Source organism: Heloderma suspectum, chromosome 1 (assembly GCF_057233095.1).
Source record: "Heloderma suspectum isolate Gila_16-S chromosome 1, 16-S_ref, whole genome shotgun sequence".
NCBI lineage: Eukaryota > Metazoa > Chordata > Lepidosauria > Squamata > Helodermatidae > Heloderma > Heloderma suspectum.
The window spans coordinates 224796420-224814097 of record NC_139458.1 but is presented as its reverse complement, the minus strand read 5'-3'; the positions used below and the strand labels follow the sequence as shown (position 1 = coordinate 224814097).

Here is a 17678-nt window from a genome sequence, read left to right as displayed (position 1 = left end):
CCATATTTTTATGCAACAAGTTTAGCACTGCAAGAAGAGACAGTCAGCTGTCAAAAATCCTCCTGCTAATGCCCTCTGGGAAGAAACAGGCTACCAGGTTGGCTCCACTGAGCTCTCACTTGTGCTGGAGTTTGGAGAAGGTAAGAAACAACAGGGGTCTCTCCTGTGTCTTACTTTCTCCAAACATAAGCACAAATGAGATAAGACCCACCTTCTGTATTGAACCTTCTGACACACATAGAGGGCTTGAGGAAGAATCAGAGGTTTCAGTTATTTGTGCTGATGTTTGTAGAAGGTAAGAAACAGCAGGACAAGACTCCTGTAATTATCTTCACACCTCAGTGTGGGTTACAGAAAACCCTGTCTCTTTCCCAAATCTGCTACATTTGCCAGATGGCTCGATGAGGGGTGAAGGAAGGTAAACACAAATAGAGGCAGCCTAGTAAGCCAAGGGATGGTCAAATTTGTAACTTTTGGTTTCTCTCACTTTCTCATTTTTCCAATCCTCAGCTTATTCTGTCTTGTTTCCACATCTGTTTGCAACTTAAAAAAATAACAACTCAGCCTGAAAATACATATGCATTTTTGTACATATTTTTGTAAGTTTTTATTAAAATCCGAACTGAACAAAATTCTCCCCCATCTCTAGGTCATAATGACAACCAGGGTCAGAAAATAGTTGGAAATATATGTGTGCAAATTACATATACAACAAGGCCTCTCTTTTGCTTTTCCCTTTGAGTGGCCCCCATTTCCAAAGGAGAATGTTTCCTGGCTTCCAGGGCTATCTCAAGGTGAGCCATGAATAACGTGTCTTGGGGGACTACTAGGTAATGTCAAATGGCCTTAAGTGTCCTAAAATCAATATATGGCACATGCTCAACATAGCATACACATCGGGAAACCAAGCGCTCTTCCTTCACTGGGTAAGAAAAAGAGATCGGGGGCAGGGGGGGGCATGGTAGGGATTAACTAGTAGTTGAAATACATATTGGGTTGTGGCATTAAATAAATATCAAAACAATCATAGCTAGAGATAATTATCAGCTGTGAAATCAGATTCTCAATCACACCACTGACCTGTCTCAGATTTTGGATCCTTGGCAATGGAACCAAGCCTGCTCACCACATTGATGACAAAGTTCTTCTCCAGAGAGAAGTTGGTGTAGCCAATACTCTCTGAACTGTCTATGATGAAGACTATGTCCAGGGGGCCACACACTTTCTCACAGTCTGTGGAAAGCAGAGACAAAGCAATCAAAAGCCCCACATACAAACACCGTAAGACTGCCCCAGAACAGGGCCAACCTGGAGAACCCTGGAGCTAATTGCACCATAAAGCATTACAATCTGGGGTTGGATCCAGATTTAGGCACATCCAACTGGGCTGGTGGAAGCAGACTTCTCTACTGCCTCCTCTCTCCAGCAGCCCCTCCAACCCTCTGAAAATGCTAGACAAAGGGTCAGACCGCACAAGTGGAACAAGCTGTGGGATGGGGGGAGACCCCCCAAATTGGGCAGAGGTATCTTCTATGAGCAGAGCCCTTCTCTGCTCACAGAAGGCAGATCTTGGATCCAACTCATGGAGTGCATGAACTTGAGCATTCCTGGGGCACTACATGCAAAGCCCAAGGCATGATGTAACATTATGAATGCATTCGCATGTCATGTTAAACCACAGTTTAACATGACTTGAATGAGCAGAAATGAGCCACAGTGACCATTAGGTTTGGATGATCCCCCCTTTCCCTCTACTTCTCCCACATAGTGGAGGAGGAGTTTGGAAGCTTTTGCTACCACATTTGCTTAACCACAGTTTATCATGTTGCCTGGACTGACAAACTGTGGTTAACATTACCTATGATCAGTTTCAAACAAGCCAACTTCAAACCATGGTTTACAAAGCAAGTTTGCTTGAAACTAACCATAGTTAATATTTATGTATTTAAGCTGCTTCTATACCACTATACCCAGGATCTCCAAACGGTTTACATAAAAACACATACAATACAAAAACCAATGTAAAAACAGCATAAAACAATAGATGTTAACCAGAGTTCTGTGTCTGGATGACAAAGAAAACTGCAGTTAAGCAAAAGTGCAAGCAAAAGCTTCTGAACTCCTCCTCTTGGCCGCATGGGAGGAGGAGAGGGGAGGAAGGGGTTGTGTGGGAGCCTGAGGCTCGCTGTGGCTTGTTCCTGCTTGTTGACATCATAGTAAACCAGCCTTCCCAAGCTGGTGCCCTCCAGATGTCCTGGACCTCAACTATTGTAAACTGCCCAGAGAATTTTGGCTATTGGGAAGTAGAGAAATGTAATAAAAAAATAAACTCCCATCAGCCCCAGTCAACATAGCCAATGGTCAGGAATCCTGGGAGTTGAAGTCCAAATTATCTTGAGAGCATCAGGTTGGGGAAAGCTGTACGAAACTATGGTTCAGAGTGATATTCAAACACGGCCTAAATCTCTCTCTGCAAAAAATCTCTCTCAACTTCTGAGAACAAATTTATTTTCCTTACACGTGATTAAAAATATGTTAGGGTTAACAGGGGCCAGATAAAATGGGTTTGCAATGGTATCAAAGAGCTACCAGTTGGCTAAACCTGCTTAACCTCTGACCAAATCAAGCCTAGCCACAAAATGTGATGAAAAAGGAGCATAAATTTGCACTCTGAAGAGAGCCATCCTACTTTAAAGGAAGATTATGCAAAATCATAATTGTTATAAATCCACAAGGAAAAGGCTCTGAACTAACCACAACAGCCACAGGTCTCTCTGACGTAGGTCATCACATCACAGTCCTATCAACAACAACAAAAGGAAGTAGCACAACTTGTATAAGGATTAAACATTTCCATTTGCACCCTCTCATTGCAAAAACAATTTCAGGCTGTCTGAATAAGAGAAATCACATGCTTTTCTAATTTCTTCCTCTGTGCAAGAGGATATGGCTAAACTCTGCTTTTGATTATAAATTGATATTTGCCACAGGTTTCAACAGAAATCTCATCCACAAAGTGGGAATAAATGTTTTGCATGCCTTGTTATATTCCATGGCAAACTAGAACTAACACTAGGTAGACAGCAAGGTCCCCAGTTACAAACAGAAAACTTTCTCTACTTACAGTTAGGCCGGGATCTCCACCAGGGCCAGGATCACCCTATAAAATGATGATGGAGACATTTATGGATGTTTCACCTGCAACAGGAACTCTGCTTCTTCTAGATTCTTTCTGGCGTATTTTAAAAGCATATAACACTTGTAACACATTTTGAACCTTCACTTTTGGTGATATGAGTGACTGCCTGTAAATAATGAAAATTTTTCCCCGTCTCAGAGTTACCATCTTTAAAAATTCTCTCTCCCTGGTGTGTTTCTGGGAGCTTAACTTGGCTCCTAGTGTTACTCAGTTGTTGCTCTTCGGCGGTAAATGGTGGGTGGAATTACAATTGACTTTCCACAGTTAACGGGATATAACACTGTCTCTCTCAGTTAAGGGGTTATAACACTGTATCCTGCTATATTCCATCCATGCTAGTTAGCATGAAATACACATGTAGGCAGGGAAGAGACAATTTACCTGAGTACTGGACTTTTGTTTTACCTTTTTTCCATATTTTTTTGATCATTTTTTTCATTTGTGCTAAAGCACATCTTAAATAACACAATTACTTCAATAATTTTAAAAAGTAGGAGAAAGAACAAACATAGAAAAAATTTGCACTAATCAGGAAGACCAGAAAGGCAGTATGGTTGTTTGTTTAATCACTTTTAATTTGCTTCTTCTTCTTCACCAGCTGGGAGTGGGCCCTCCTCCCTACTCACAGAGACAACAACCACCATGTGAGGAAGAGAAGCAGCAGCTGCCTGTGAGGCAAAATGTCACTGTCAGCATCACCACCACAGCCTCCTTAGAAAGGCCCATGTAAAGGCCACGGGCACTTTTTACTGTTTTAATGATTTGTTATTCTTTTTACTAAAAGCCTCGTGTGGCACAGAGTGGTAGGCGGCAATATTGCAACCGAAACTCTCCCCATGACCTGAGTTCGATCCCAGCGGAAGCCGGGTCTCAGGTAGCCGGCTCAGGTTGACTCAGCCTTCCATCCTTCCGAGGTTGGTAAAATGAGTGCCCAGCTTGCTGGGGGAAAGGTAGTCATGACTGGGGAAGGCAATGGCAAACCACCCCGCTATAGTCTGCCATGAAAACGCTAGCGCAAGCAGCGTCCCTCTAGGGGTCAGTAATGATCCAGTGCTTGCACAGGAGGAACCTTTCCTTTTTCCTTTCCTATTCTTTTTTACTGCTTTAGGTAAGCTACTTTGCCCAAAATAAATAAATATGCTGTAAAATGCATTTGTATTTAAGCACTATTTGCACAAATAATTTAAATAGTTTATTCTAAAATATAGGTTGAAAAAGTAGATGTTAAAAGATTAAAAAAAAAAAATTATGGCCCAAATGGCACTGATTGGAAAGGTAATAGTGAGGGTGTGTTGAAGTAAAGAGAAAGATGGACAAAACTATCAATTTTGGTTTCTCTTAGTTTCTGATTTTTCCAGTTTTAAGCCCCACTTGAGTATTTTTTTTAATAAAGCTCGTATGAAAACCTGTATGTATTTTTGTGCATGTTTCTGCTAATAAATGTTAAGTACATAATTTTACTCAATATATACATTTTTGCAAGCAATTTTCCTAATCTAATGTATTTTAATGTTATTTTCACAAATATATGCATTTTTGTATGCACTTTCCCACAATACACACATTTTTGTACATATTTTTTGATTGGAGAACTCCACTGTAAAATCTGGAGAAGTGTGAATTCTGAAGTATAACTGAGTTTTGGTTCACATATTGGTTTGAAAATATGAAATTAGGTATGTTCACATGAAAATGTTGACTGAATGAATTCCTCTCCCAATGCTAGGTATAGATGGTGAAAGGCCTGACACATCACTGCACATGTCAAAACCATGCCTCTTTAAAAAGATAGAAGAACAGAACTAATCACCTATAGAGATTAATTGCAACTATCGTTTGAGGTTGGCCATGCACAAAAAACCCCTTTTCATAAAGTTATTTGACACACTAAAGGAGAAATTCTAAGCTTCCAGGCAGGTGAGTGGACACTGGATGCTGCAGACGTCCCTCTCCAACATCAGAGAGGGCTGCAGGTGAAGACATCTGCTAGAGGCCTTCTTGTTGCAGTGGTAAGATCGGCTGCCATTACTCCTCCGCCATCACTGCTCTGATGGTGGTAGGGGATGAAAACGGATTCAAAGCCCTCCAATTCCCCCAACACACCCCTGAAAAGGGAGTAAACCTACACAAGTCCTTGAGCTATGGGAGTTAGCTTTTCTACCTTTGAAACCAGTTGGGGGTGGGGGAGAAAAGGATAACCAAATTCCAAAGGGGGGGTAGCCCCTCCTTTCTGCTCTGGCTTGCACAAGTCTAACAGGGCTTAGGAAGTGGCAGTTCTTCTACTATGGGCTCCCCTCCCTGACCTCCATAAATGTGTAAATGTCTGAAACTGCTCTCACCTGACAGATCTAGCTTACAAACCATAAAATTGTCTTTTAAATGGGCTGGAAGTTGAACTGGGATGAACTCTTTACATTATGTCAATGGAATATATATCTTAAGCTATATAACTGCAATATATATCTTATTGATCCATTCCAGCTTATGAACAAAGCTGAGCTTGTTTTAAACAATCAGAGCTGCTTATTCAAATTCATCACAGAATATGTTTGCTCTTTCAGTAACGAGTATTTCATGACCTTATTTTATTCTCAGTTCAGCGCAGATGTAAAGCAAAGACATCACTGGGCCATTCACTCTGGCTAGGGTTTCTAAAATACCAGATTTCTGAGTTCAAGTCATATCTGTTTTTAGCAATGGAGAATTGTGTTAAGTAGACTCATACGATTAATTTAATTTTTTGCCTCTTTTTGTCAACTGGGTTTGAACCCGAAGGGTGTAAATGAACACCCTTCATGTGTGTAAATTTGTGGACACACAGCCAGTGAAGATCCTGAACACTAAAGAAAGGGAACAGTTGCAGGCATGATCTGACATCCAACCTGACACACAGCTACAGTACCTCAGGGCCTGGTTCCCCTGAAGGTCCTCTGGGGCCAGGCTCACCTGGTGGGCCAGGATCAGCCTAGAAAGAAAGAGAAATGCAATTACCTGCTTGTATGAACGTATTACAAGAACGTACTACAACTCTCTTGGACACTAGGCAAATCTCTCTTGGAGACTAGGCAAGTTGCTTACTCAGACCATCTAGGTTTCTGATGTCTCAGATATTACTTATCTATCATTTTGATATCCCTTGACAACACACAAAATCCTTTATGATTGTCATATATCCTTATCAAAACCATAGGATAGATTAGGCTGAGAGAAAAGCTCAGTTCAGGCATTTACCAGGCTGGTGACCCTCTTTGTGCACTAAAGGAGAAGGTTCCAGCACTCTGCCATGCACATAATGTAACATTTGAACTGGGCACTCAGCCAGGATGCCCACATGCACATAAACCTGATTAGGCTGATTTTTCATTTCTGTTCTTGAGGGGAAACAATTGCATGAATCTGGTGTCCACGTGAAGTGGGCTTCCATGTGAAGCACCCATGTAGTATATTATGTTATGTGCATGGCATAGAGCAAGGCTATGTACCACATAAAGGGGAATGCCAGCCTGGCAAGTGTCCTGGTAACTGGGCTACAGTGTTTTGCCCCAAGTCCTTCCAAAAAGCTTCTTGGCTGTATACGGATACTGAATAGGGCTTGTTGTAATACTCTATCTACTATGCCATATTCTGGCACTCGTCTTCTGACACATTTGAGTAGAAGTGTTTGAACACTCCAATAGGTCTAATGGCACAAAACACACACTTCCCTGAACTACAGCTCCCTTAACTAGACCGCTAAAGAGTCCAGAGCAGTTAATAGGGTTGTGCTCAGACTAAGGGTTCAAATCCGTATATAGCCATAGACTATTGACGCAATCCTAAATGAATCTCCAGGCCTCAGTTCTTCATCTGTAAAATGGGTACAACAGACCACAACCACCTACATCAATGGCTCATGGGAGGACTATTAACAAAGATAGTCATTGCAGAAGGTTTTAAAATAAGTGATTAATAAAACGGATAAAGTAGCAAATATGTCTGAAATCATATGCTTGTTGTTTCAGTGTTGGCGTTGACTTGAAAGAAGCATCACAGATCATGATAGATATGCTTGTCTCACTTTCACCTCAGGTACAGGATTTGCAGGGTTTTGAATTGTTTCAAAACCTGCAAAACCTGTTTGACTAGAAAGAAGAGTGGGGCAAAAGAACCATGTATATGCCATGAGAAACCAAATCTTTCTCAAACCACTTTCATCTCTTAAAAATGATTGCTTTTTTCTTCAGTCAACACTATAGTTTAAATTAAACGTTTGGGATTCCACCTTCAGCAAGTGGAAGTAGCTATAGGAAACAGGAGAAAACTACTGGATGCACAGACTGGGGATGCTTCCAGATGAGACATTTATTGTGCAAATTGCCCTGCCTCATTCACAGGGTCCAGAGGATGATGTCTTCCATTTGTAACCCTCCCACTGCTTCTTCTTTTTTCTTTCCACAAAAAGTCTGTTAAGGAGGGGAACGGCTGCACAATGTCTTTTGACTGAGAGCACTAAGAGCTATCCATCTGGAAGCCACCTGAGAAACTTAAAACCCTTCAGCCTCACCATAGAGGACAGTAACTAAGGGACAAAATAGATATGAAGTCTGCCCCATTCACATTTAAAACGGGGTGGGTGGGTCTATTTATTTACTTCAAAAGGTGTGTTCAGGTGAGTGGAACTGAACTACCCTGCCCTCCCAGCTTATCTCCCCATGCACTCTTCTCCCAGGCCAGCTCGGAGATGAGCTGGGAGAAAAGTGCCTGCAATGATGATGCACAAGGAGGTAAGGCAGAGGAGTGTTCAACACTCCTCCCCTGTGTGCATGTCTCATTGTCAGAATTACTGCACCACACACCCCTTTCGATGTGAATGGGTCAGACGTGATCATAAATGAATGTGGCTGTCCCATCAGGTCTGTGCCTAACTTTTAAACTCTTCTTAAGTGATCTTTGCACACATTTTAAGCCAAGATCATTGTATAGATAAGCATGGTCAGAAAGGTCTCACTCCCATCACAGATCTGGAAACAAGAACACTAAAAGAGAACATTGATAGAACTAAGGCAGCTCCAAATACCATGTTTGCTGTGGAAAGCACCAGTGCTACACCAGAGTTGTTCTCAGCAAACATGTGAAATATGGACGTCACACATGCTTGTACGCTCATCTTTACACACCAGTGTAAACAGATCTAGGAAACCTGACTATCACACATTCACTGGTGTTTAAAGATGTGTATACGCATGTGTAGGAGGTCCACACATAATCTGTTTGTGCAACACTGATATTTCCAACAGTAATTATAATGTGTCGAGCTCTCTGAAGATTAAATGGGTCTACTACACCTGTAGTAGCTATAATTTAAAATCCACAAGGAAAGCTATAAGCCTGTGAATGGTGGGGTTCTCTCACTGTCTCCCAGAATCATTAGCCAAAACCATGGCAAGTGGAAGGGCAACACAGATGGGCAAACAGTTTTAATGTCTTCTTGGCACACAAAATATGTCCAGCAAATTAATTTTACTAAATTTTGAAGATAGTTAAAAAAAGGATTGTAGAGATTCTACTTACAGGTTCACCTTTCACTCCTTTTACTCCTTGAGGGCCTTTTGGTCCAAAGTCACCTCGTGCACCCTATTCCAAAAACGGTATAAAGGGTAAGGATATTTCTCATTTTTCATTACAGCTCAGCTCTTTCTTTCCACCACCCCATTTCCCTTTGTTATTCCTTTAAGGAGCACTTCTCTGAACTATTGACTTAATGGGTTAAAACTAAACTGAAAGTACAGGAAGTGCACAGAAAGAGTACCTAAGTAGAGGAAGTATCTTTTCACAGACTAGAAAGCGAAAAGCCAGGTTGTGCAGACAGAATAACCCATGTTAATACTAGCTTAGCGAACATCATAATACCACCAGAAGTCCCTCCTCTGAGCCACTTAAGGATAATTTAATCAGCACATGATAAACAACTGAACTAGTGGCTCACTTGTGCACTAGCATGGTATTAAAACAGTCCACACAACAGCACCGGTGTGAATGCCTAAGAAATGCTCCTGCAAATCCTCATGCACACTCCAAAGAGAGGTTCATCAACAGCACACTGAAAAGTGCAGGACATAACTGGTTACCAGATTTGTTAGCTAAAGTAGGCACACTGATGATCATACTCTACCTCTGGTCCCGGGACCCCCTTCTCACCTTTCTCACCCTGGAAACAGAGAAGAGCTTGTCAGCTTTTACTTTGCCCTGTTATGAGTTTGACAAAACATAACAAGGAAGGGGATGCTGTAAAACAAACAAGGGGTATGGCTAACAAGGCCTACAGAGGTAATCAGCACAGGGGATTTCCACAGGCTCCAAGGGACAATCTGTGGTTCTTAGACCATCTGATGAGCAGCCTCCTGAAGTCAGTGGTAGTGTCTTCCTTGACTTCCTTGGGTTCAGGACTGGGTGGGTATGGATGTCTCATTCACACCACTGAGAGAGCAGAGTGAGGAGCTTCCTCACTGAGAGCAAGACATATTTTCTTAGCTGCCCTTCAACAGTGAGTTGTTCACAAATCTCTTAGAAGTGACAAGGTGTCAGAATGAGAATTGTAATGCTAACAATCTGTTGCAATGATGGATCCTTCAACCTTTTATTATATATTGTTGAAATCAATGTAACTGTACTCAGAAAAACACCTTTTGGGGCTGTATGTTTTAATAATAAAATAATATTTGTAAAATGAATGAACAAAAATATAATTTAAACAGCACTAATGTTAGATTCAGATTCAGGTTTACAGAGAAAGAGCAAACTAATTCTGGAGCAGAGCTTCTTTTACCATATTGTTGTTGTACGTCAATCACCAAAAGGCAAATAATATTTATCTTTAATTCAGTTATTTGCATATTATCCATATTAAGCACCTTAGCCTACCCAATCCTAAAAGCTTAAAAACAGATGAAAACAGCAACATTCTCACCAAAATAGCAAAACATGAAATCCTATTAAAAATAATTCAGTAAGATCAACTAACAGATTGGAAAACAACAATACTAAATCCCCAACTCTCTACTGCTGCTGCTCCAGCCCCAAACAACATGTTACCAGAACAGAAAGGTGTCTTCTGAAAGAGGCTCAAGGTAAAGGATGTCCATAGTAATTTGCGAAGCTTCCACCAAAGACTTCTCTGTGCACTCTAAATGTGTAAACATAGTGCCAAGACAATATTGCTACATTATGCCAACTCCATGTTTAGTGGTGCCCACAGTGAGCCCCTGGGGGTGCCTCTTCCTCAGCACCTTCACTGCTGTACATCCACTTACCAATTCCACACTGAAGTGCTGGGGACTGCATGCCAGCCACTCGCTCATCTACGGAGCTAGAGGCCATCCCCCTTTCCATGGTTTACACAGAGGACTTTCCATAGCTTTGTCTGAAAGTTGGCTGTTCATTTGTTCACCATCCTGCTTTGTTTGCTATGGAGTCTTTCCATGTGAGGCATTTAAGTATAATTATGCTGCTACATTAACAACACATACCGGGAGTCCTCTGGGACCGGGATAGTTAAAGCCAGGTCTTCCTCTGTCACCCTATGATTAAAAAAAAGGGAAAAAAAAGATTATTCAAAGAAAGCATAGCTTTCAAGAAGCTTGTTTTGTACCACTCTGTATCGCTGCAGAGCACAGCAGTATATTATGCCTTTTAGTGTTAATAACACTTAATGAGCAGGAGGTACACTGAGCAGTTGCAGAATATCAAACTCCTACTTTAGTTGGCAAGAAAAAGGAGATAATGGAATCCACTGACAATACTGACAAGAAGTCACTCACTATAGCTTATTACAAATACTAAGAACCTGGAAAATGACGAGCATTAAAAATAGGCCTCCGTTGGCTTGCTAGATCAGAACAGCACTAAGGCAGACAGTGTAAAGATAACCCTATTTATTTCAATTATATGTCTTACCTTTGGTCCTGGAGTGCCTGAGTCACCCCTTACACCTGCATCACCAGGATCCCCTCGTGAGCCCTGTAATAGAGTGTTGTAGAAAACAAAAACGAGCGTAGGGTACACTGATCTGTACCAATATTATGAATTCCACCATCATACTGCTTTCATACAGATCACCAGAATTCTGTATTATGTTTTCCCATAAGGACGCATGAGCAGGAAGACATAAGGTCTAACCGGAAACTCTTGCTGCCTCCCAGGTAACATTTACAACCAATCTACAATGTCGAAACATCTTCATATACAGCTGGATAAATTTGTTCAGCTGATGAGTTGACATCCATACCAAGGGGCAAAGAACCTAAAATTAAACATTGTTTGAGAGTGAATTATTTTGGGTGGCCATCAGAAAAGCTGGGGTGATAAAATATATTGTCTCCTTATCTTGCCAGCTGCCTGGGAGAGCAGCAACAGAGACAGCAAGTTGATGTCCATATGTTGAAGATGTTCTTGGATGAAACTTACAGGCTTGCCTGGTTCTCCCACACCACCCTGGGAACCTCGTGGACCAGGCAATCCTCGATCTCCCTGTGAATGATACAAATGAGAGGAAGGGTCAGATTTATTCTTCTCAGCAGAAAACTGAGATAAGCACTTAGCTAGGAAGCTGCAAATTACATGGAAAGGTGTGTTATTGGAGAATTGCCCTAACCCTAAATACTTAGCAGTTACTTTGGATAGGGCCTTAACATATAAACAGAATTGCATCAACACTAAACTGAAGGTCAGCGGAAGAAATAACATCATTAGGAAATTAACGAGCACTACTTGGGGTGCTAAACCAAGGGTTCTTCAGACTACAGCATTAGCCCTCTGCCACTCTGCTGGCAAATATGCCTGCCCAGTTTGGTACAAATCAGCACATGCTGGGCAAGTTAATGTTGCTTTGAATGAAACAAGTAGAATCATTACCGGATGATTAAAATCTACTTCCCTAAACAAGATCTACCATATAGCTGGCATTGCCTGCCTGCTGTTCGTAGAGAAGCAGCAGCATACAAAGAGAGGCTTAAATCCTCAATATCCAAACCACACCCTCTTTACGGCCTACAACCAGCTCCTCAGAGATTAAAATCCAGGAAAAGCTTCCTCAGATTGACAGAAGACTTTGATGAATTCAAAAGTAGAATGGACCTATGGAAAGCTATAAAGAATCAACACTGGATGGAACCAGCAGAGGAGCTGGAACCCGGTTCCGATGAAAGCTGGGAAGTTTGGAAATCATTGAATAGGCTGTGCATGGGTGTAACAAGATCTAGAGATACTCTGAATAAATGGGGCTACCCGGTGATCTCTGCCCTATGTGACTGTGGAGACTTGCAGACACCAACACATGTGTATACTTGCCCTTTGTGCCCTGACCAGTGCACACAGGAGGACCTTATGACAGCGAGACAGAGTGCAATTAATGTTGCTAGTTTGGGGGCAAGATTTGTCTAAATTTTATGTATTTTAACTTCTACATCTTATATTTTAAATGTTATGTGCTATAGTACATTATTAATTGCGATGCTTCTGACACGAATAAATACATAAGCAGAAAACTTAGGCTTACTGAGATCTAGCTAGTAAGTGCTACCAGGCCAACCCCAGGCCATGACATGTGGCAAATGTATCATATTAGTCATATTAATTCATGGTTATGTTGGGGAAATAGTGTGGAATAACCTATCACTCAAACATTATAACACCTACACTGGTTACTCTGCTCTTACACCATCAGCGTTGTGGCAGCCATCGCTGAATTCATGGGTTCACGTGAGTTAAGTGTGTACTCACCTTTGAGCTCTCCACTCAAATGCATGTGGACAAGCCAACTGATGCTGAATTCAGACAAGACTGAATTAATAATTAACAATTATTTAACAATTATTTTTATTATTGAGTAGTGGGCGAGGGGGGAGAAACACCTGTCACTGATTGGATTCAATGCCTCCTTATCTATTAGACTTGCAGCCTTGGGCTACTCTTGAACTTGTTGCTATACCGAGAATGACAGGTTACAGTAGTGGACAGAACTGGCTTCCACCAACTCTAATGGACGAGTAGGGTGGAACCATTTCCTTTGCAACTTTTACAACCTTTGCAACCTCAAGGCTGCACTTCCATAAAGCACTCTGCAGTGATGACTATCCAAGACTGTTGGCTAGCTTCCTAATTCTGGGACTCTATGATCATGTGGAATCCATGTATCACTGCTTCCTTACTACTGCTTGAGAGAGAGCCTTGTACATCCATGGCAGTAACAACACTGGAAAGGAAATCCAGTGCCAGGGAAGCCTTAGGTACAAGGTGGCCATAATGTTTTGGAAAAAAGCCCCCAAATGATACAGAAAGGTCTACAGAGGATGGCACAGCATACAGAGGAATCTATGGATTTTTCCTGTTCTCTTTCTGCTGTCTACTTGGCTAACAGTGGGCGGCTGGGATTAGGCTTCTCCCCATTCTCCCCACCCCACCATTCTTGGCTTCTTTTATCAGAAGCGGAGAACATCTCCCCCACCAGAGGTGCTCAGTGTTCAACATAATTTTGAGCCCCATTTTGCCAAGTTTGTACTTTGGAGATGGTTTAACAGCTCCACATATTTTGGCATACACTGATAGTGAAGTTACTGATGAGTAAATGTCTTGCAATCTGCTTTAAAGGGAAGTTAAAGCTTTTCGCAGGGCTGGCCCTCTCATGAGGCAGAGTGAAGCCTCCATCCCAAGCAGCAGATCAAGGCCAGGGGGACTGTGCCGCTGCCCTTCCATCCTATCCTCCGCCACAGCTGCCTTGGGGCTGGCAAAGCGCTTGCAGTGCTAGGCTTGGTTTACAGCATTTGCTCAAGGCTGCACACCGCTGTTGGTGCTCCTTCGCTGGCTGCTGCTCCTGCTTTCTCCACCCACTGGCCACCATGTTGCCTCGGTGGGAATTAGAGGAGACTCTACCAATCTGGCACACTTGTTGCTTGTTTTTAGAGTTGGAATTGAGACTGGGATGGAGCACTTTGAGAGGGGTGTGTTATAGAATAGATTCCCTGATCCTTAGACAGATCTTGCAGGAGAAGTGAATACAGTGACTAAAGAGGTCTAAACCAGGGACATTTGCTGTGATTCCATCATTCTTTCATACCTTTTTGCCTTTATTTCCAACTTCTCCTGGTAGCCCTCTTTGTCCCTCAGAGCCAGCATCCCCCTGTGAAGAAAGCGATAGTCATTAGTCATTGCCTTCAGTCTAATATTAGGAAGTTCTTTCTTCCTTGTGTGGTAACAAGAATCATAGACTCATAGAATAGTAGGGTTGGAAGGGGCCTACAAGGCCATCGCATCCAACCCCCTGCTCAATGCAGGAATCCAAGTCAGAGCATCCCTGACAGGTCACTGTCCAGCCTTGTCTTGAACGCCTCCAGTGTGGTAGAGCCCACCACCTTCCTAGGTCATTATTGCTCTATGTCGTATTGCTCTAACAGTCAGGAAGTTTCTCCTGATGTTCAGCCAGAATCTGGCTTCCTGTCACTTGAGCCCATTATTCCTTGTCCTGCACTCTGGGATGATCGAGAAGAGATCCTGGCCTTCCTCTCTGTGACAACCTTGCAAGTACTTGAATAGCGCTAGCATATCTCCCCTCAGTCTTCTCTTCTCACGGCTAAACATGCCCAGTTCTTTCAGTCTCTCTTCATAGGGCTTTGTTTCCAGTCCCCTGATCATCTTGGTTGCCCTCCTCTGAACCCTCTCCAGTTTGTCTGCATCCTTCTTAAAGTGTGTTGCCCAGAACTGGACACAGTACTCCAGATGAGGCCTAGCCAGTGCTGAGTAGAGAGGAATTAGTACTTCCCGGGGTTTGGAAGCTATGCTTCTATTAATGCATCCCAAAAGAGCATTTGCCTTTTTTGCAACCACTGTCAGGGTGGAAACTGAGCCCAGAGAGCCCCAGAGCAGTTCTGATTCTGAGGAAGAGCAACAACCCATGGGAGAGGAGCTCGCTCATCACTCACAGGCACAGCGGCAGGGAGAGATTCCTCCTGTCTGCATTTCTGAGTGACCCTGGCAGCGAGAGAGCGAGGGATGGGGTCTTGCTGGACGCTCGGCGCAGTTGCAGGGAGTGGCGCGAGATGGAGGGCACCGGGAGGAGGCGCTCTGCCTGCTTGGTGCTAAAACAACGGTCGTGTCCCAAGGACCTACGGGTAAGAGGGAGGATCTCTCCATAGCCCATAAGTTCAGAGGTTTCCCACTCTTCTCCTTCAAATGGGGACCAACTGCCTTACCTGGAGCTTAGGCTACTCTGCTAACTACCCCAGTCCAGTTCCTTGCTTAGTCGCTAGTGATTAGAATCTGAAAGAGTCATTAAGTTGTAATGGAATAAAGCCTTGGAAAGAATCCTCTTTGTCAGTGTCTTGAGTTGGCTATTGGAGGGGACTGTAAGAGGCAGCTAGGGCGCTCCTGACAACCACATCACATTTTTGGCTCATATTCAGCTTGTGATCGACAACAATTCCAAGAAATATGAGAGAAAGGGGAACCCTAGCTATAGTTGCTACTGCCACCTCCCTACTGCTTGAGACCACGTCCACAGCGAGAGACCACATACACCTCTCCGTCTGTAACTGCTTGGGAGCAGGCCAGCAGTTGGTGGAGTCACAGCTGGCCTTGGATGGGACCAGGGTTGTGGAACTTATTTCAAGAAACACTTCCTTGCTTGCTAATACTAAATTTAAATAGTATTCCTTGAAATAAAGAACAGTGAAAAGATAATCTGCTAGTTCTTTCACCAGGATGAAGAGACTGCTTCCTTCTTTCCTCTTTAACAGAACAATGCAGAATGTGGAAGGTATGCAGCAATGAGGAAGGAAAGGAACAGGACAGTCAGATAGGTCTGGGGGCTGCATGGGGCCTATAAGCTGCAGGTTGCCCACCCCTGATATACAGCATTGTTTGGGAGGCATCACTGCTCCAGAACAGTCTTTCATAATAAAGTATTTCTCCATCATCATTACTCAAGGATGGGCAAGCTCATTTTTCCAAATCTATCAGGGATTTCCACCTTTAACTGTTAATCCCCAGGGGATGCAGAGGGCCTCAACTATTTTTAAGGAAAGAGGAACTTCAGGCTCAACTCTGCTAGCACACACGGCTTTTCCACATAAGGTCTTCCCACCCAGACATCATGGATAGTAACAGTGACAAAAACAAACGCTGAGTGATCACTCCCTACCAATCCCATTTTGTGATCTACTTTTCTAGAGTTAACCCCTAGTATATTAATTCAACCATGGGACAGACTGCTACAGCCCCTGGATTGGTTTGGTAGCTGATTATTTATTGTTAGTTGATATATGTTTTGATTATTTTGCTGTTTTAGTAGACTTTTTATATTTTTTTGACATTTCAATTCTGTAAGCAAATCTCTAGAAGGTCTGCCAAAAATGGGATGAAACACAAATCTTAATAACAATAATTAAATAAAGAGTAGTAAGGAGAAAATCCAGGGATTGTGATTGCCAAAATGTACCTTGAGTTCCCCCAGTGTAACTGCATATATCTTTAAGAAGCAGGTCAAAGCCTTTTCCACTCAATGTGCATTCATTCACTTCTCCTTCTTTGATTTGAAATTGGAATCTAAATGTATACAGATGTATTTCTCTCTCCTAGCCCTGTATATGGGAGTCAGGATGGATCTCCTTCTATTGCTTTGAAAACCAGCTGAACTCACCCTCTCTCCCGTGGCTCCTGGAGTTCCAGGGCCCCCCTTTGCTCCAGGATCACCACGACGACCCTTAGTAAAATAAAGAAATAACAGAAAAAAAAAACTGGCATTAGTTCATTGATCAGTGTTTTGTTTGCTCTGTACCAATGTCGCCCCCTGCTGGGAATCTTTTTCTTTTTGCCTGGATGTGGCTGCCAGTTTGATTCTACAAAATGGAAGACATACAGCAGGTAGAGATGATACTTTTAATTGGACCAAATTCTTGGTTAAAAAAAACTTACTGCATTCACATATTCTCACACATACAAATCTGGTGCGCGTGCGCACACATGCACGCACACACATATATATAGAGAGAGATGGATATGTTTGTGTGTGTGTGTCTGTGTATGTATTACCACTACACATGCTCCCAACTGCACAAAGAGCACTTTCCTTTTTTTTTTTTCGTCTGTTGACCTCACTGAGGATACCAGGAAGTGAAAACAAAATAATAAGATTCTATGATCAATTCACTAGGACTGATGTCTGTTTTGACTCCTAAGAAAGTTGGAGAGTATACTAGAACAGAGCACATAATTTCACAAAACATGTAAGGATACCTCAAATCTAAAAGGAAGCTGCAGCAAGAATCAGAAAGAAAAAGAAGCAGAGGATGAAAAGTAGTACCTGCTGCTGACCGCCACCCAGAGGAAACTGGGGGCGGGGGGAAAGGGAATGTTCAGGGGGGCCCTGTCACACGCAAACATTACAATCATTTTGAAATTATATATAATTGAAAGACCATAAATCCCATTAAAAAGTCCCAGCTTCTTGGAT

The 17678-nt window shown here is 42.5% G+C and overlaps 1 protein-coding gene across 1 annotated transcript in view; it reads right to left on the bottom strand.

Moving 5' to 3' along the window:
* Positions 1-17678, bottom strand: part of COL6A2 (collagen type VI alpha 2 chain) — a 72210-nt gene that overhangs the window by 17305 nt on the left and 37227 nt on the right. Inside the window, exons 15-25 of the mRNA XM_084820362.1 lie at positions 16866-16928; positions 14289-14351; positions 11642-11704; positions 11132-11194; positions 10705-10755; positions 9351-9386; positions 8750-8812; positions 6102-6164; positions 3125-3160; positions 2755-2800; positions 1081-1233 (exon numbers count right to left, since the gene is read on the bottom strand). Coding sequence (XP_084676488.1) covers positions 1081-1233; positions 2755-2800; positions 3125-3160; positions 6102-6164; positions 8750-8812; positions 9351-9386; positions 10705-10755; positions 11132-11194; positions 11642-11704; positions 14289-14351; positions 16866-16928 — 700 coding nt within the window. The remainder of the gene's footprint in view (positions 1-1080; positions 1234-2754; positions 2801-3124; positions 3161-6101; positions 6165-8749; positions 8813-9350; positions 9387-10704; positions 10756-11131; positions 11195-11641; positions 11705-14288; positions 14352-16865; positions 16929-17678) is intronic.